The sequence below is a fragment of the Quercus lobata genome, chromosome 8 (genome assembly GCF_001633185.2).
Source record: "Quercus lobata isolate SW786 chromosome 8, ValleyOak3.0 Primary Assembly, whole genome shotgun sequence".
NCBI classification, from domain to species: Eukaryota; Viridiplantae; Streptophyta; class Magnoliopsida; order Fagales; family Fagaceae; genus Quercus; species Quercus lobata.
This window is the reverse complement of record NC_044911.1, coordinates 22,421,705-22,441,718: the sequence shown is the minus strand read 5'-3', so window position 1 is coordinate 22,441,718 and position 20,014 is coordinate 22,421,705. Positions and strand designations below refer to the sequence as shown.

The 20,014-nt window shown below is 34.1% G+C and overlaps 2 protein-coding genes across 3 annotated transcripts; both read left to right on the top strand.

Annotated features, from left to right (window-relative positions):
- The first annotated feature begins 2,654 nt into the window (after positions 1-2,654).
- LOC115955274 (probable protein phosphatase 2C 39) lies at positions 2,655-7,477 on the top strand. Its single transcript, XM_031073348.1, has 5 exons — positions 2,655-3,041; positions 5,341-5,589; positions 5,698-5,974; positions 6,439-6,593; positions 6,783-7,477. Exons 1-5 carry the CDS (start codon positions 3,009-3,011, stop codon positions 6,918-6,920), a joined length of 852 nt encoding a protein of 283 aa, XP_030929208.1. The 5' UTR covers positions 2,655-3,008; the 3' UTR covers positions 6,921-7,477.
- A 7,639-nt stretch (positions 7,478-15,116) lies between these two features.
- LOC115958117 lies at positions 15,117-18,318 on the top strand. Of its 2 annotated transcripts, XR_004084454.1 has the most exons (5): positions 15,117-15,440; positions 16,312-16,952; positions 17,025-17,189; positions 17,308-17,645; positions 17,740-18,318. XR_004084454.1 is itself a non-coding variant. In XM_031076482.1 (3 exons), the coding sequence occupies exons 1-2, from the start codon at positions 15,303-15,305 to the stop codon at positions 16,825-16,827; spliced, it is 654 nt and encodes a 217-aa protein (XP_030932342.1). In that variant the 5' UTR covers positions 15,117-15,302; the 3' UTR covers positions 16,828-16,952; positions 17,025-17,284. The 2 variants fall into 2 exon arrangements, 1 of the variants encoding a protein (XP_030932342.1); XM_031076482.1 differs by lacking the exons at positions 17,308-17,645; positions 17,740-18,318 and having other exon boundaries at positions 17,025-17,284.
- Positions 18,319-20,014: the final 1,696 nt, after the last annotated feature.

The following is a 20,014-nucleotide window of genomic DNA, read 5'->3' as shown; positions in this document are numbered from 1 at the left end:
AAGCTGCCCTTACTGCCATTCAATACTCTTAACCTGACATAGCCGCGTTCTTTGGCTTTTACAACCACCCCCAACGACTTTGGGTATGGGCTGATGGGACAAATATCAGCCTTGAAAATGTTGACCCTATACGTGGACGAAGGAAAAATCAGTAACCTAGAGAGGGGGCTGGGAAAAATGGCCAAAAACCAGAGCCTTCCAGCCCACCTCCAGGAGAAAGACTCCATGGGTGAAGATAACCTAGACACGCACGAATACCACGAAAAACCCACCGCCTGGCGATCAAGGCCTAGCCTTTTAAACCCACGCTCTACAAATGATATTGTTTGGGCCTTTTTACGTGGCGCGAACCCGATACTGTTACGGACCGTCGCGAATCGTGTCCTTACACATACAATATGCATAAATTGTATTCTAATTTTCATTAAAACTAATTCTCAACATACCAATATCAATCAAAAGAAACTATTAAAATAAGGTTAATAAACTAAACTTATATATATATATATATATATATATATATATATATATCGGGTTGAGTTGGGTTGAAAATCTACCAATGATCAATGCAAACTCGACCCTACCCAAGACTAAAACAAAAGTTCTAACCCAATCTAAACATATTTTTTGTCCCCTTTTTTTTGCTTCACCAATAGAAACTTGCCACATGTCTACGTATTAATTAAATCCTAATTTTATGCATTTTCTAATTTTAGTTTCCTAAAATAAATAATAAATAAAAAACCAAACCATATCCACCAGTCCTCCACCACCACCAACCATCACTGACACCATTACGAAGAGACCACCAAATGTCATCAATGGCCAACTGCTACCTTTAGCCAGCCATCCACCACTATAGACTAGTAACCAAAAATAAATAATAAAAAATCCCCCAACACATCCCCACTAGTCACCACCACCACCCTTCTCCAATGCCACCAAGAAGAGATAGTGATGTTATCAACGCCACACTGCTGCCATGACTGGGTACCCAACCATCGATTTGAAGAAGAAAGGGCAATCATGAGTAACTACTAAGAAGACGTCACAAAACTAATACTAGTAATTGATTTGAAGATAAGGAGGCGGTCGTGGGTGATCGTTAAAGACATCGGCGATCTCTCCCTAGCGGAACCAGCGAAGATTGGTGGTGGTGGGCATGGTTTGAGTTTTTATTTTTATTTTTGATTACTTTTGGAAATAAGAAATGATAGAAAATTATATTTTAATTAAATAGGTATAAGTGTACATGTGGCAAGTCTATTGGTGGAGTTCCAAAAATAGACGAAAAAATTTGGACTTACCCAACCAACGGAAGCCAATTGAAGATGTTGGATGGGTCGAGTTGAATGCATCACTTCTAATTTAGAAGGAAAAAAAAAAGGGTAGGCCAGGGTAAAAAACATCATGAACCCTATTTTCTTTCGAGAAATGATATATTTATAACATTTTTACAGTAAATCCTAAGTGACAAGTTATTACTAGTTGTTATTGTTAGGGTAAAAAAGTAATTTTAGTGTTAGTTTCAAATTTAAACCAATAACAATTAACCACATGTGATTTATTGTAAAAATATTGTAGACGTAGAATTAGGGGCGGCCCAACATAATTTGGGGCCTAAGGCGAAAAATTTATGCGGGACCTTTAATATGTAAATATTAATTAAACAAAATTATTTAATCCTAATCAAATTAAGGTTAATTTGATATATAAATAATACCAACTAGACTAATGTTAATTTCATATAGAGAATTGAATATCATAGTTGAATTATAAATATTAATAAAAAGAAATAAAAATATATTGCGATTGAAAAAGATACTTTATTTTGGATATAAGACGATGCATAATTAAATAAAGTTGTAATCTAATTTTTAATTTTATATTTTAATTTTAAGAGAGAGAGAGATTGATATTATTTGGTGTAGGATATTAGTTTACAAAAATCAAAGTCTCAAACTATTAGGGGAGATTGATCTATAATTGATGATTTAACACATTTACAACATCTTTCTGAAATATTTTAGGGTTTCAATTGAGTTAAGGTTCTATTGGTCTTGTACTTTGAGAGTCTTAATAGAAATAAAAAAGAAAAATGCGCTAATTAAAAGTACTATAAAATATTCAAAATATAATATGATATTGTCTCTGATTGATGAACTTCATCAATTTAACTAATGAATGTTTATATCACGTTTTTTGTGATTAATAACATGACAATTTATAAGTCAATAATAAAATTTGTACATCACTAATAAATAAAAATATACAACTTTTAAAAAATATATATAATTTTATAAAAATTTGGACCTTTAACTATGAAAAGTAGAACATTTTTTCCCAAAAAAAATTTTGTTTTTCGGTGGAGCCTTAGGTTAGGCCTAGGCCTTGAGCCGGCCCTGCGTAGAATCTCCCCTTTCTTTCTTAATAATTTTTTCTTTACCCTTTTCCTACATCTTCCTTTTCATACCTACCAAACATAGCAGAAAGCTAGGTACATCACATGGGTGATCTTTGGGGCCCAAAATTTGACCGATCAGTTTCTATTGGTCATTCGAGCTTTCATACACCCGTTGGTATTTATTTATTTTTCTCTTTTTAGTTGAACAACACCCTTGCAAGTTGCAAATTGCTGATCGATGATAATGGCCACAGTTGAAATGGATAAGGTAGAAAATTAGGAAAAGAAAAAAAGGGGAGAAAAGAAGAAAAGTGATAATAATGGTGAAAAGGAAAAGAGTTGGACAGAAAAGACAAAGAGGTGGCGGGAACGCGTCTTGATTACTGCGAAGAACGCGGCATTATTGTTGGGCAAAAACAGTGGGCGTGTCAACAGGACTTTGTATCCTCATCTATAACACTTCACACCTGTCCTTCTCTCCCCTTTACTCTCTCTCTCTCCTCTCTCTCTCTCTCCACTCTTGCCCCCTATTTTTGCTTCATTTTTTTCAATACTATTCTACTTTACTTAGTATATTATAGGCTGCTCTGTATAAATAGACACCATGACAGGCAAAGAAATCCTCCACAAGATGAAGGTATTTGTTTTTTCCACATGTTCTTTCGTGGCTATCTTATGTTTTTGTGTCTGTTTTCTTTTTTGGGTCGTTGACCTACTGCTTCTTGGCTTTCCGTACGATCTGTTTTTTTTTTTTTTTGGGTGGTAGTTAAGAGTTGTTTGAATTGCATATTACAGACACACACAAATTGACATCGACCCAGATCTCTAAACTCTATGTTTGGTTCATTTTATGATATCATGATTGATTTCTTGTGGATTCCAGTAATAGATCCAATCAAGATAAAATTTTTATTTTGAAAGTGAATTTTGTTTACACTTTTAGATTTCTAGTAATTAATCTGAACCATGAAATGGCTTCATATCAATTGGAGAGGATCATAATCAACTTACTTTATAGGTTGGAATGAGTGTATTTTATCATTTGGTACATGTTTCAGGAACTTTTTGGATGCCATTGAACTAATACTTATGAACCGAGTACTCTTTAGATCACCAAAATTTCACATTAGTAATGTCCAATGCCTATTAGTTCACACTGACATTTGTGATCATCAAGTATAAGAGAATATCATTTTTCTTATAAGCTACTCTACATTCTTAGGCCAATTACGTGTTAGCTCTTGGTAGTCATATAAAAATTATAAATTTGAGACTAAATAACTTTGTTTAAATAATATTTTAAACGGGTGGCTTCAAAGTAATACTATATTTTTAAAATATTTAAATTAAACCCTTGAAGACTGTTACATATTGAACCTCTGGTAGTTTCTAATTGAACCCTTGAATTTTAAATCTTATTAATATAAACCTGGAACATTTCGGGATTGATTTGGCGGTTTGATGTTTTGGATTTGATTGAGTACAACTTTAATGTATCTCATAACTTGTTCTGAAACATATAATGAGAATGTCCATGATTATAAACAAAAATATAAGAGTATAAAATAACCATTTGTAATTCATTATATTGTTTGTGTTAGGTTAGATGATAGCCTAACTACTCTTTTCTTCCTTTAAATGATAAAACATTCCCCGTCTATGTTGCATTTTCCACATTGCTTCTTGCTTACTCACATGAATGGAAAGGCACCTAAGAAATCCAAACAAACAAAAATCCATTGAAATTCTTAGAAACATAAATATATATATAGAGCTCGTTAACAGCATTGGATTGGGCAATCACGCATGTGTGCATCTGTGTCTGTGTGCTCGCAAGCGCATGTGTACACGGACTATTTTGTGTGTATGTGTGTGCGTGTGAAACAGTAGCATCGTTTTGTCTATTATTCTGCCTCTCTTTTTCCTTGTAGTGTTGTAATACCACGTGCTAGACTTGACTAAATAACAAGGCCCTTTTTCTCAAAGAGTTGTTCCTTACTCTGAGCATCTTTGATAGGCTAGTTCCATATTTCATTTCAATCTCTGTAAAACAGGTTCTGGCAGTGGAAGTGGTTACATAATTTTTAATATTATGTGCCAATGAACTCTAGCTCAATTGGCAACTCCTTCCCTTGTAACGCAGGGTGAGGTTGTGGGTGCAAGACCCAGTAGGTGTGTGTATAACTTATCAATAAAAAAATAAAAAATAATTATAATAATGGTCTGCAACATGGAAAATGTATTTTGACATCTGATAGGATGTTTCTGCCCGTCCATCTCTTTTACTATTGCTGACAGAAATAAACATATAAAGTTAGTTCAGATGCTGTGCATCATTGTGTTGCAAAGTTGTTATTTATATAAATAAATATGCTTAGATTTTAGTTTGGAAGATGTTGTCAGCTTGAAGGAATGGAGGTCTTCTGTAAGCAATATGAAACATTTGCTTAGTCTTGCACATGAAATAGTAACAGCCAATGGTGAATCAGAGTTGCATTGGGTTAAGGTCTAAGCTTTTTGTATTCGATTTATAGCCATGAAATGCTTAAAATTATTTCAGAAGGGAACTCTCTCTCTCTCTCTCTCTCTCTCTCTCTCTCTCTCACACACACACACACACACATGCACACCAGGTTGCTTTTATTTATCTTTACAAGATGCCTCCCCAACATAATAAAACATTCATATAAAAAACGCAAGAAGGAAGGCTTGTTCTCAGTGACTGATCTCTCCATGCCTTAACAGTTTGGTTATTCCACTTCCTCTAAATCGCCCACATACAACTTGTAAAGTGGAGTGTAATTAGACTTCTAGAATGATGGTTGTAGATTGGTGTGCTTATGCCTGTTTATTTATCATTCTGAAATGGTTTACTCTCATGTCCTTCACAAAAGTATTCTCGTTTGGATTGGCCATTGTGAATATATTTATTGTAGGAAAAGGTTGGGTTAGGTTCATCAGATGCTGACTCTGGAAAAGGAAAGAGCAAGATGTCAAAGAACATTACGCATGGCTTTCACTTGGTAAAGGGAAAATCCCATCATGCCATGGAAGATTATGTCGTTGCACAGTTTAAGCAACATGACGACAAAGAGCTTGGTCTGTTTGCAATCTTTGATGGTCATTTGAGCCATAATGTACCTGATTATCTGAGGTCTCATTTGTTTGACAATATTTTAAAGGAGGTAATGCATGCAGTTGAAAGACACGTATCTAGTTCGTTCCCTATATATATATGGTATAATTTTTTATGAATGTATCAATATCTTAATTATTTTTCTCTCTCCAAGTAGGCTGACTTCTGGACGGAACCAGAGAAAGCGGTCAAGAGAGCTTATCGTGTAACCGATGCTAACATTTTGGAAGAAGCAGTTGATTTGGGTAAGGGTGGTTCAACTGCAGTTACAGCAATATTGATTGATTGTAAAAAGCTGGTAGTAGCAAATGTTGGGGATTCCCGAGCTGTTATCTGTAAGAATGGCGCAGCCAAACAACTATCAGTTGATCATGAGCCAAGCGTGGAAAGGGGGAGCATTGAGCAGAGAGGCGGTTTTGTATCAAACTTTCCAGGTAACCAGATTTCTTCAATAAAAGTTACTATTGATCTGAGATGACATTTTTTTGATGCCACATGAAACTTATATCATTCTCATGTGTGTCATAGCATTTAACTTAAAGTTATTATTTTTTATTCCTTTTGATGGTGTCCACTCTGCACATTTTAGATGATACTGAAAACTATATTATTGTCGTCACACTTAGTTGCAAGCAATCCAACTATGATCTTTGTTTTATTAATCATCAAAGATCATAAAGTTGACGGATTTTTTTTTTGGGGGGGGGGGGGGTGGGGGGATAAATATAAACTTGATGGAACTCTGAAATAGGTTTGCACTTTCTGACCTTCGGTGCTAGTGCTGTTAGCTACAACTACAGAGAATAATTAATGTCATCATCTCCAGCAGTTTCCCACTCGGTGCAATGTTTTATTTACATCTATTTTGATATTAAGATTACTACTCTGATGAGTGCAGGTGATGTTCCACGAGTTGACGGTCAATTGGCAGTGGCAAGGGCATTTGGTGACAAGAGCTTGAAGAAACACCTGAGTTCAGAGCCTGATGTGTCAGTGGAGTTTATAGAAAATGACACAGAGTTTGTTATCCTGGCAAGTGATGGATTATGGAAGGTTTGTTTTGTTATAATTTCCGGCCAAGCTACCTCTTATTCATGTCTACTTCTGTTTGATAGTACAAAACATATTACATCAGATTGTTTTATTTAAATTGAACTTCTTTTTTCTTTTTCTTTTTTCCTTTGAATTATGTTTTGTACTTCTAATGGACTGATTTTTTTTTTTGGCTCAATCTGGTGCCAGGTAATGTCAAACCAAGAAGCAGTAGACTGTATCAGGCAAATCAAGGATGCTAGATCAGCAGCAAAGCACCTTACTGAAGAGGCACTTAATAGGAAGAGCACGGACGATATTTCCTGCGTAGTTGTAAGATTTCAGTGAACTAAGGATTGCTCTCCCCGCTTATGTTTGGTAAAAGTCTCTGTTTCAAGTGATGTTTTGACATCCGTTGTGTAGAAATAAAACTGATGCCTTACATTGTGCCATATTAAAGGCTTTTATTTTGGGTTTCTCTGTATCAGTGTCTAATGTGCAAGCAAACCGTGAGAGAACTGCCTAATTTACTTGTTCTGGAAAATAGTGTTCTTTCCTTTCTTTTGGGGTAATACCCTTGAGAATCTAGCTTCCATAATAAGGAAAGGGAAAAAAATGTAAATGAATTATCAGGCAGAAAGGTAGGTGAAATGTTATTGTTTCTAGTTCTTTTGAATTGTAGAAAGAATCATTCGTGCTGGAGAATGCAGTCGTGTTGGTTGGTCTATTGGACAAAATAGACTAATAGAAATTGCTTTGTAAAACATGCTGGGACCCAAAAGTATCTTATGTATGGTATTAGTGTATGAGACCCTCTTTTCATATGTATGTGGGACTCAATACAGATGGGACTTAAATATGTATCTTGAGGGCGATGTTGAATATAGTCCAATGTTCTAAATACCGATTTGGTGGCTGTTTCATATAGTCCAATGTTCTAAATGCCAATGCGATGGCTGTTTCAGCTTGTCCATTAAAACAAAATATGTTTATATATATAATGCAAATTTTACTTGATGCTTTCTAAATTGTCTATTAAAACAACTCAGACTTGATGCTTTGGGCACTGTTTATTGTAGGCACTGCCGGGTAGTGCCTTAACATTGTAGTTTCTTTTTTCTTTTCTTTTTTTTTATCATTCAAGTCTACCAAAAAAAAAAAAATTGCACTATCAAAATTTGACTAAAATTCATTTCAGTCAACTTTACTCTTGTTTAATTAAGTTATTTAAGTTTCAAATTTATTTAATTCAGGGTTTTTTTTTTTTTTTTTTTTTTTTTTTTTTTTATGATCTATCCAATTATGTTAAAAAATAAAAATATTTTATTTAATTTTTAGGTAGAAATTATATATATATATATATATTTTTTTTTTTCATTGGTTAATTGCATATTTAATGAATGAAAAAAAAAAAAAGTTAGAGAATTCAAACATGAATTTTAGTCAAATTTAGAAAGTGTAATTTGCATTTTCGTGTGTATGTCCTAGTTACAATCTACCCAAAAATAAAAGAAAGACAAGGCATAGATCTACCTATCCAAAAGAACTAAACTCGGAGGCTAGGTTACAAAATTGGAAGGTATTAGACATCGATTCTGCCTAAACAGAGTCTGGTCTTCAAGACTCTAATGGCCAATCACATAAATCTATCTTATGAATGTATCCTCTTTTTTAGAAAAATTCAAATCTGTTTTTGTAAATAAATAAAATTGATTTGATTCATTAAAAAAGAAACTAGATCTATTTTTGTGTAGATAAAAAAAAAAAAAAAGTTTTGTAAAGAAAATCAGATCTGTTTTTATATGAAGAAAGAACAAGGTTTTTGTAAAAAATATCCGATAGGAAAAATTAAAAAAGGTGATTTTATTAAGAAAAATTAGATTTGTTTTGAATAGTAAAAAAAAATGATTTTTGGTTTATATGTAAAAAAAAATAAAAAAATAAAAAAATCAGATCTGTTGTTGAACATAAAATATAAAATAAAATAACTTTTTGAAAGATGACTCACACTCATGAGATAAAATTATTTTACATGCATCACACGTTATGAAAAAGAAAAGACTTCAATCTAATTTTTAATTTCTTCTTTTAAATCCCAAAATTTGCACTTGAGTCAAAGAAAACTTTTTTTTTTCTAAGAAAATCAAATCTGTATTTAATGAAAATACTAATCAGTTTTATGGGTTTAAAAAATAAAAAATGCATTTAATGAAAATGCAGATTAGTTTTTGGAGTTAAAAAATCAGATCTAAAAAGTTTAGATCTGTTTTATATGTTAAAAAAATATAGATCTGTATTTAATGAAAATACAGACTAGTTTTGAGTGTTAAAAAAATCAGATCTATATTTAATGAAAATACAGATTAGTAAAAAAATCAGATCTGCAGTTATTGAAAATGCAGATCAGTTTTTGGAGTTAAAAAATCAGATCTAAAAAATTCAGATCTATTTTATGTGTTAAAAAAAAAAAAAAAACTTTAATAGTAGATTTTTGAGACTTAAAAGAAAAATCATAACAACAAAATACAACAAGAACATGCTTTAAAGAAAAGTTTAACAACACATGGCAATAACATCAGAAATCAAAATAATAAAAACACCCTAAACATGTTCATGCTTCATCAAGTAGAATTAATAAAAAGGAACAGAAAAAGAAAAGAAAAACTAGCTCTTGTATGAGTGTGCTCTTCTTAGTAGTGAAGGAATATTTCAGGGTTCAAAGAAATTTATTCAATTCTCTTTGAGACCTAAAATATTTTGCATATAGAAAAAGAAATTCCTAAGGTCAGAGCCTCCAGAACATCTTTAGCGTAAGAGGGAAAATAAAAGAAGAGAAGAGTCAGAAAGAGGGGAGTCAGAGAGCGTGAAAAAGTGTGCTAAATTCTGAGATGCAACATCTATTTATAGAGGCTGGGATGTTCGAAAAATTAGTTAAATGATCAGAATACAAACTGGGACGCGTCCTTACCTCTAAAAAATTGAAAAAGGTAAGGTTTATCTTAATCCAAATGCCCTCAGGCCGAGGCCCGCATTTGTGTTAATCAGCACTCCAAAAGTGCCGAATGGCCCTTTTGGATGCTGGTCCCATGTTCGAGTTTTGGTCCATTTTGGACTCCTTTTTTAAGGTTTTTTGAGCCAGGACTTGCACTTAGACACGTTTTTAATCCATATTCTAAAAATTAAACTCTTTTTCTGATAATTCAAGTCTTTTCAACAATGATTATCTTGTAGATAAATACTCCAAAAAGTCTTGATTATCCACAATTTTGTTGTTATCTGATTATCCTCTTTTATTCCCATGCAAGCAAGCCTATTTTTTACACTCATTAGCAACCAATCACAAAATTATTTAATTAATTTTAATTTTCTAGCCAATCAAAATTAATTTAAATTAATCGTGCGTGGTTGGTTCTACCCAAACAAAATGCATGCAAACCATACAAACTTGATCATGCTATATCTTTCAATTCGATAGTTCGATTTGGAAATTGGGCATACCACCGTGACTATTAGAATTTCAAGATCATTTTTATGATATGCAATGAATGAATTAATGCATGTAATGCAATCATGAATTTTGGGTATATGAATGGTTATCCTAGCCATCTTCCAAAATTAAATTACAGGTGCAAAATCGTGTGTCTATAGCATTATACAAGAAATGGCAAGGGTAATGCTTCTCAACAAGGATATCCCCCAAAAGTTTTGGGGTGAAACTATGAACATATCATGTCATATTGGGAATAGAATCTTCTTTCGAGTAGGTACCAAGAAAACATCTTATGAGATTGTGAGAGACCGCCAAACTTGGTGCCTCTAAAAAAAAGAGAGATTTTTTTGTGCTTTTTCAAGGCATCTCTCTTTTTGGGTAAGTGGTGTGGAGTCGCCACTTATTTTTTATACCAAAAAAAAAAAAAAAAAACTCAATTTAAATATACATGACTAAATTATTTCATTTCATTGATTTAGTAAAAAAGTGCATATTTGATAAATTGAAATTACACGGCTTTGGATCCTAGTTACAAACTACCAAAAATACATGCCTTTTTGTCCTAGTTACAATCTACCCAAAATAAATAAAGACAAAGATAAAACCTAGGTCTACTTATCCAAAGACTCTAAATTTGGAGGCTAGATTACGGAATAGGAAGGTGTTAGGCACCCATTCCGCCCAGACAGAGTCTGGTTTTCTAGACTCTTGTGACCAATATACCATTTATGCATGACATGAATGATATGTTGCACACATGAAAAAAAAAAAAAAAAAAAAAAAAAAAAAAAAAAAAAAAAAAAAAAAAAACTAAATCACACAAGTTTATTTATGAATGCATCCTCTTCTTTGTAAAAATAATTAAAAAAAAATTCAAATCTATGTTATAAAAAAAAAAATTTTGAATTTGGTTTAGAAAAATTAGATCTATTTTTGAGAACTTAAAAAAAAAATGGTTTTTTGAAGAGAAAAATTCAGATCTATGCTTATTAAAGAAAACAAAATCTTTTGATTTGAAAATATATTTGATCTGTTTTTTGAGAACTGAGGAAAAAAAGGATTTTGATTTGTAAAAGATCAGATCTGTTTTGTGATAATAATAAAAAAAAAAAAAAAATCAGATTTGTGTATTTTTAAAAAAAAAATCAAATTTGTTTTTATATGTGTAAAAAAATATGAAAAAGATTTCTTGAGAAGAGGATTTCATTCATGAAATAAATTTATGCTATGTGTACTAAATAAAACAAACACAACCATTCATGATCCTTTCCTTTTTTTTTTTCTTTTTTTTTTCAAAATCTACTATGTTAAAAAAATCAGATCTACATCTAATGAAAACGTAGATCAGTTTTTAATTTAAAAAAAAAAAAAAAAATCAGATCTGCATCTAATGAAGATAAAGATCAGTTTTTAATTTAAGAAAAGTTCAAATCTACATCTAAGAAAGATGCATATCCATTTTTTATTTAGAAAAATTCATATCTGCATCTAAGGAAGATGCAGATCCTTTTTTGATTTAAGAAAAATTCAGATCTGCATCTAAGGAAGATGCAGACCCGTTTTTGATTTAAGAAAAGAATTGATAACATGCAGATTTTGAAACTAAGAAAGAGATCATAACAATAATAAAAAGAATCAAGAACATATTTTAACAAAATAAGTTAACAATTCATGATATGCATATTTGACACAACTACACTAAAATAAATAATGCATCATCATAACAAGAGCAATAAATAATAAAAAGGGTTAATAAGAAACAACCTCTTGCATGGAGCACTCTACTTCTTGAGAGGATATTTTAGGGTTCAAAGAAATTTATGCAATTATCTTTGAAACCTAAAAACCCTAGCTTGAGAGAATATCAAAATGGGGATCAGAAATATGAGAAAGTGTCTCTCTTGAGAGCATAAAAGAGTGTGCTGAATTTTGAGATCCAGATTCTATTTAAACACTAATTATCAACCAATCACAAAATTATTTAATTAATTTTAATTGTTTAACCAATCAGAATTAATTTAAATTAACCATGCGTGGTCAACTCTACCTAGACATAATGCAAGCTGATCATGCAAACTTGATCATGTGATATCTTTCGATCCATGGAGCACTCTTCTTCTTGAGAGGATATTTTAGGGTTCAAAGAAATTTATGCAATTATCTTTGAAACCTAAAAACCCTAGCTTGAGAGAATATCAAAATGGGGATTGGAAATATGAGAAATTTAAGGGTATGAGAAAGTCTCTCTTGAGAGCATAAAAGTGTGTGCTGAATTTTGAGATCCAGTCTCTATTTATAGAGGCTAGAAGACTCTAAAAATAGCTCAGATGATTAAAATGCGAATCTGAACACATCCTTCTGTAAATAAGTCGAAAATGATGTGCCTTATCGTCACCCGAAGAGAGTTAGGCCTCAGCCCTTAAAGGTGCCATTCAGAACTTTGAAAGTGCCGATTGGCACGCCAAAAGTGCCGAATGTTACTCTTGGGTGCTGATTGTACTTTTGTGTTTGGGTGCATTTTGGACTCCTTTTTTAGGTTTTCTTGAGCCGGGCTTTGCACTTAGACGTGTTTTCAATTCGTATTCTAAGATTTTTATCTCTTTTTTGGATAATTCAAGTCTTTTCAATAACAATTATCTTGTAGATAAATACTCTTAAATAAATCTTGATAAAGTTCAAATTATCCACAATTTTATTGTTATCCAATTATCCATTTTTTTCCTATGCAAGCAATCCTATTTTAAACACTAATTATCAACCAATCACAAAATTATTTAATTAATTTTAATTGTTTAACCAATTAGAATTAATTTAAATTAACCATGCATGGTCGACTCTACCTAGACACAATGCATGCTGATCGTGCAAACTTGATCATTTGATATCTTTTGATCCGACAGTCTGATTTGGAAACCGGACATACTATCACAACCGTTAGAATCTCAAGATCATTTTTATGATATGTAATGAATGAATTAATTCATGTAATGCAATCAAGATTTTTGGGGTACATGGATGGTCATTCCAGTCATCTTCCTTGATTAAATCATGGGTGCAAAATCGAGTGTCCACTGAATGCCCTTCATTAACAGAGCTTGGAAAGCGAATGTCAATGTAAAACAAAGACATTGATTTTAGCGGCCATGATAATTGAGTTTGAATTTTCAAAGATTTCCTAGCCCTGGAACCTAAAACTTTGGATCATAGAACTAGTACCTTGCCTTTTAATAAAAATGAAACTACTTGACCTAACTGATAGCTGATGAACTTAGGAAATGATTCTTGACAATTGATGTGACCAAGAGGCTTTTCAATCCTGATCTTGATGAAAGAACTATCTGCAACCAAGGGGCTTTTCAACCCTGATCTTGATAATGGAGTTGTCTGCGACCAAGGGGCTTTTGAACCTTGGTCTTGACGAAAGGTAATTGTCTATGACCAAGGGGCTTTTCAACCTCGATCTTAACGAAAGAACTATCTACGATCTTGATCTTGACGAAGGAACTGTTTGCGACCTCGATCTTGACAAAGGAATTGTCTGCAACCTCAATCTTGATGAAGGAATTGTCTTCGACCACGATCTTAACAAAGGAATTGTCTGTGACCTTGATCTTGATGAAGGAACTGTCTGCGACCTCGATCTTGACGAAGGTACTCTCTACGACCTCGATCTTGATGAAGGAATTGTCTGCAACCTCGATCTTGATGAAGGAACTGTCTACAACCTCGATCATGACGAAGGAACTGTCTGCAACCTTAATCTTGACGAAAGGTCTGTCTGCGACCAAGGTGCTTTTCAACCTCGATCTTGACGAAACGGCTGTCTGCGACCAAGGGGCTTTTTAACCTCAATCTTGACAAAGGAACTGTCTATGACCAAGGGGCTTTTCAACCTCGATCTTAATGAAGGAACTGTCTACAACCAAAGGGCTTTTCAACCCTGATCTTGATAATGGAGTTGTCTGCAACCAAGGGGCTTTTCAATCTTGATCTTGACGAAAGAATTGTCTGCAACAAAGGGGCTTTTCAACCTCGATCTTGACAAAGGAATTGTTTGCAACCTCGATCTTGGCGAAGGAACTGTTTGCAACTAAGAGACTTTTCAACCTCGATCTTGACAAAAGGTAATCAAGGGGCTTTTCAACCTTGAAACCGAAGCTGGAATGTTGATTAAAGGGCTTTTTAACTTTGACCTAGCCTGTTACCTACAAAAGTTAAAATTTGGAATTAGACTTTAACTGATGAGTGTTTTGTTGTTCCCTGGCTTTTTTGAAATGTGTGATTTTCATTTCTCCCTTCTTGATTTGAACTTTTTATTTTTATCAAGAAAACTTTGATTTTTGTAGTTCTTTGAAAAAGATTTGATCTTTAAAACTTGGAACTTGGAATTTGAAGTCGGTAATTTGGAACTTGGAATTTGAGACTTGAACTTTTGAAATTTGAAATTTTGAGATTGAGACTTTGAAATTTTGCAACTTGAAATTTTGAACATGAGGTTTTGAAATTGAATTTTAAAATTTTGAAACATGAAATTTGAAAGATTGTAAACTTGAAATTTTGAAACTTGAGGTTGGAGATTTGAAACTTGAGATCTTGAAAGATTTGAGATTTGAAAATTGAAATTGGAAATTTTGAAACTTTGAAACTTTGAAAATTGAAACTTTGGAATTTTGAGACTTGAGATTTTGGATTGAAATTTGAAATTTTAAAATTTTTGCAACTTTGGATTGAAAATTTTGAGATTTGGGATTTGAAAATTTTAGACTTTGAACTTGAATCTTTTATCCTTAATCCGCTCCAAGAATATTTTTCTCTTCTTTTTTTTAGAATTGATTTTTGATTTTTTAGAAGAAGAAAATAAAATAAAATAAGGAATTTTTTTTTTTGGGAGTTGACTGAGTAAACTTAGTTTGACTAAGTTGACTCAGCAACTCAACTGAAACTTTAAGTGTGAGGGCCAAATTTTGGCCCCCCATTTGTCTTATCTCTCTTTTCTTTTTTATTACTTCCTCCTTCATCACCTTTCTTCCACCATTAAAACTATTCATCTTCTTCCTCCACTTGATTTTCCTTCTTCTCCTCACCATTTCTTCTCCAAAAAAACTCTTTTCTAAGCTTCTCAACCTTCCTTCACTCATCACCCTCAATATTTTCTTAGATCCTTGTGTTCTTGAGCACTTTTGCCACACACCCATTTTTTGTGAAACCTATTTTCAAATCCATCTTTTCTTTGCACCAACATGTCTTCTTCTTCCAATGGATCCTCTTTTCTTACTTTTCAAGGCAAGAAATATGATCAAACATTTGATTGGAATGATGAGGAAGGGCTCCTTCAAGACCCCAAGACCCATGCTCCATATTCTCACATGGACATCAAGGTGAGTTTTTCTTTGGTTTCTTTGTTTCAAAAAATGTTGTTTCATGCTTCATCGAAAGTTTGATGGTGAGACATTGTCATTTTGTTGTGTGTTCTTGTTGGAATTTGGGGCATTATAAGGTTGATCATGTTGTAATGTTGGCTTTTGAGCATTTTTTGAAGTGTTGTATTTTTTGTCATGGTGTAATTTAAGCAATGTTGATGGCTTACGGAATTTTTGGTAACATTGGCAATTTGTGATGTTTTTGGATGAATTTTGTCTTGGATTTTGGGGGCATTGGCATTGTGAAAAATTTGTGTTGTAAGCTTGCATGAACATATTCATGATAAATGTGGGAAATTTTGTAGGCATGTGTAAATTTATTTCATGGACATGTCAAAATTTTGTGGGTATAAATATGGATAAACTTTTGGGTATGGGAAATTTTCGTGGATATGGAAGAATTTTTATGGGCATGAAATTTTGGTTATGGAAAAATTTTGTTGGGTATGTGATGTTGGATCATGGAAAATTTTGTGGTTATGATTTTGGATATGTGGTAATTTATTTGTGCATTGACATGGACATGTGGAAATTATTATTATTTTTTTTTATGGCTATCTTGGTCATGTAGGAATTTTTTCTTGATGGCTATTTTGGACATGTAGGAAATTTTTTGATTGTGTATGGTTATGGGAAAAATTTGGTAGTTGTGTATGGACATGTGAAAAAAAATTTATTGTGGTAAAATTTTTGGTGGGGGCATTGATTTTGAATTTTTTTTTTTTTTTTTTTTTTGTGGGAATTTTTAGGCATGTGATTTTGGTCATGGAAATTTTTTTGGACATGTGATTTCGTTCATGGAATAATGGGCTAAATTTTTATCTTGTAGAGCCTCAAGAGTCGAGGTAGTCTCCAAATGTTGAAGAGCATATGGGAAGCATTGTCTCCTGCCATCAAGAATATCATCAATGATGCAGGCTTTGGTACTTTCTTTGAAGCTTTACTAAATCAAGAGACTCATGAATACAAGGACCTCCAACTACTCCTCGCTTTGTTAGAACGCTTCTGGGACACCACATGTACCTTCCATTTTCCAGGCATTGGTGAGGTAATGTTGACACCTTACGACTTTTCCATCATCAGGGGCTTGAAGTTGGGTGGTGAGAGAATCCGTGTCCATGACTCCCTTTCTTCAAATGAAATCAAGAAACTTCTAGGTGTAATGCCTTCCAAAATGAGGAGTAAAAATGTTCATTTCTCGTGGCTATGTGAGAACATTACCAAATGTGATACTGTGGCAAAGGGTACCCGCATGTTCATGCTTCTTTTCATTGGGACTTTCTTGTGCCCAGATTTAGGCAGTACAATGAATCTACGTTATTTATGGAGCATTTATGGAGCTTGAGAAACATTGAGCAAATCAAGAATTATGACTGAGGCGGTATGGCTTATGCTACCCTTTTGCATATCATGACTCAGCTTTCTAAGCGTAGCCTTTCAAGCCTAGGTGGGGCTCCATTTGTATGGCAGGTGAGGTTTGGAATTTTTGGCTGTGTGGGTTTTGGAAAGTTATTTTGGCTATGTTGTAATGGTTTTTTTTAGGTCTGAATGTATGAATACTTTGGAGTTGGCCCTTAAGTTTGGGAGGAGGTTAATGGCATTTTTCCAAGATTTCTCTATTGGTTGCCCAAACATCATTTGTCAACGCTCTCCAAGCGTTCTTTGGAAATTTGGCGCTTGGTGATTGACAACTTGACTACTGATGATGTGAGTCCTTTCCTTTTTCTTTTTTTTCTTTTTTTATTTTTTTTTAATTTTTTTTTGTGTGTGTGTGTGTGTGGGATCTTTGGTGCTTAGTGGTGGTTTGGTCATTTTCTCATTCTAGGTTCTGTTGTGATTTTTCAGATGTCTTTGAATCCTTGGGTTGGATATGAGGAGTATGCGGAGTGTGAGTGGGCTTTGGAGCTATATAGCCGTCAGGTATTGTTTGAGTGTGGGCATGGAAGGTATTGGTATCTTGGTAATCAGGTGTTGCCTTAGGTTCATCATGAGTATCCTCCTACAACAATTCTAGTTCCTCCTTGTCCCTCCATCCAGTTGGCTGACCATCTAACTAATGAAGAAATTGCTTAGATCCGTGTTGGCTTTGTGGTTTCAGGAGTAGCAGGGACTTATTCTGAATTTATTCGAACTCATCGGCAAGGTTGCCTGGCTGGCATATCGGTATTTCTCTTCCCTTCTGAAGTCAAATTTTCATCTTGCATATTCCTTTTCCATATTTCTACTTGGTGACAACATTTGAATGTTGGATTTTTAGACTCCATCTTCTGAAGGAGAGGAAGAAGAAGAAGAGATTCCTTCTCCTCACCATGCTAGTAGCTGTTCTAGTTCTTTCATGGACACTTGTTCCCACTTTCTGGCATGGCAATATGAAGTGATGAATCCTGATGAAACATATAGTTCCATGCCTTTGAATAGGCCAGAGCACACACCAAATGTCATTTGGCCTGATCCGCTGTGTTCTTGAATTTTTAATTCCTTGTCTTTATCTCTTCTTGGTTTACTGAATGGCTCCTGATCTTGGAAGCAACTGATTCTGCCAGAAGAACTTTGGAGGACAGGATTAGAAATCTTGAACTTGAGAATCGTCAGTATGATCCTCGATTTTATGCAAGTCAAGAAGGAAATACTGAAGGTGGTTCCTTTAAAGGTGGGTGGAGGAGGTCTTTTTGCAAGCAGACCCAGAGTCCCAATGATGTTTGATTTGTATTTTTAATTTTTCTTGCAAAACAAAAGGAAGTGTTCCTTAGATAATCTTGTATTAACTTGCATGTTTAGCTCTTTGTCCTTGGAATTGCCTTGATCATGTAGAGACTTTAAATGAGACAAGTTTAGAATTCACCTGATGAGATCTTGTAGTACCAATTTAAACTTATCTCAATTTTATAGATGTCTCCTCACAAGAAAACCACTGCTAATAAACCTCTTAAGTGTCAACTATACAAAGAGGATTGCTTCCGAGATAGAGATGCATTTGAGGCCTTCTTGGAGTATTATAAGGATGCAGTCATTATTGTAGGGAGAAAGGTGGATTTGAGTCTCTTGAGGGCACTTTCATTCCTGATGTGTTCAGAGACCGCACTTGGGCTCCTTCTTTCCCAGGCTTAGTGGATGTGCATCATATCCTAATTCAGGAGTTCTTCTCAAATGCCATTGTGGAGGGAGATCACCTAAATTGTTGGGTGAGAAGGAGGGAGTTCATTGTCTCAACCATGTCTATCTAGAACTTCCTACGGATCAGACCAGTAATCCCAGAGTCTTCTCTTCCTTATGACAAGAGGACAACATCAGTATCGGTAATAGCTCCGGATCTTAAGGGAGAACGGAAGAAACAATCCTTACTCACTACCAGCTTCTCTCTTGCTATGAGAACACTGGCCTATATCATGCTCTTCAACCTCTACCCAGTGAGGAATCTGACAACTCTCTCTCAACCACAAGCATTATTCCTTCATTACTTGTGCTAGAAGAAGGACATAGACATTTGTGCTCACATTTACCATCTCCTTACAAAGTTTGTCAGCAAGAAGAAGTCTCGGATGACTTGGCCTTTCTCGGGATTGATCATGTCATGCAACATGAAAGGGTCAGGATTCCTTCTGATTTGCCAGTCATGAAGAGGGAAGACCAGATTTCTGCTTAAACGATGACAAGGAGCAAAGCTTGTCTTTGTGGTCTTGAAGAGGGAGAAAAGAAAGTAGAATGTGAGGACACTGCTCATGAGGGTGGCAACACTGATGAAGACATTGACAATTTCACCCTTGGACTTGAAGATATGGAAGCCTCACCCTTTCAGTCTTAGGAGCAGCCGCAGGCTCAGCCTTAGGGACAGCCATATGCACTTCCTCATGCCCCCAATCACCTCGATCTTCTTCTTGATCGCCTAGATCACCTGTAGCAATCTTTTGATGAGCACTCAATTTACTCCACACGCTAGTTCACTTATCTTTAAGAGCAAATCACTACTCTCTCCACTTAGATTAGAGATTTGGTGGGCATGGATTAGCACCTTTGGCTATTTCAATCAAAAAGGGGGAGTAGTATTTAGTTGAGGGGGAGTATATTTCGAGGGGGAGCAAAATTTTGAGACCTTTTTACTGCTCTTATAGTTTATTTACTTTGATATGTTCATTTACATTGCTTTATTTTAAAGCTTTCAATACTTTAGTTTAAAACTCAGTTTATCTTTAGCACTTTGTGTATCTTGGTTTTTATAACCGTTTCTTGATGCTTTGAGTTATCTATTGCTTCTTGCTTTAGTTTCTTTATTGCATCATGTGCTTGTTGGACATGCAATTAATTTTTGCACTGCTCCTAATTGCTTGCATGTCCAAATGATCATTTACTCATTAAATGTTCATTGTGGTCATTTCTTAATGACTTTTCATGTTTGATCAAGTTATGCTATAAGTTCATATATCTTTTGTTTTACTTGATCGCATTTTACTTGCTTTTATACATGCCTTGTGTTTCAGGATACAGATGTATATAGTTCAAGTGCTTCACATGTTTTAGATTTAGGTGTGAGTGAA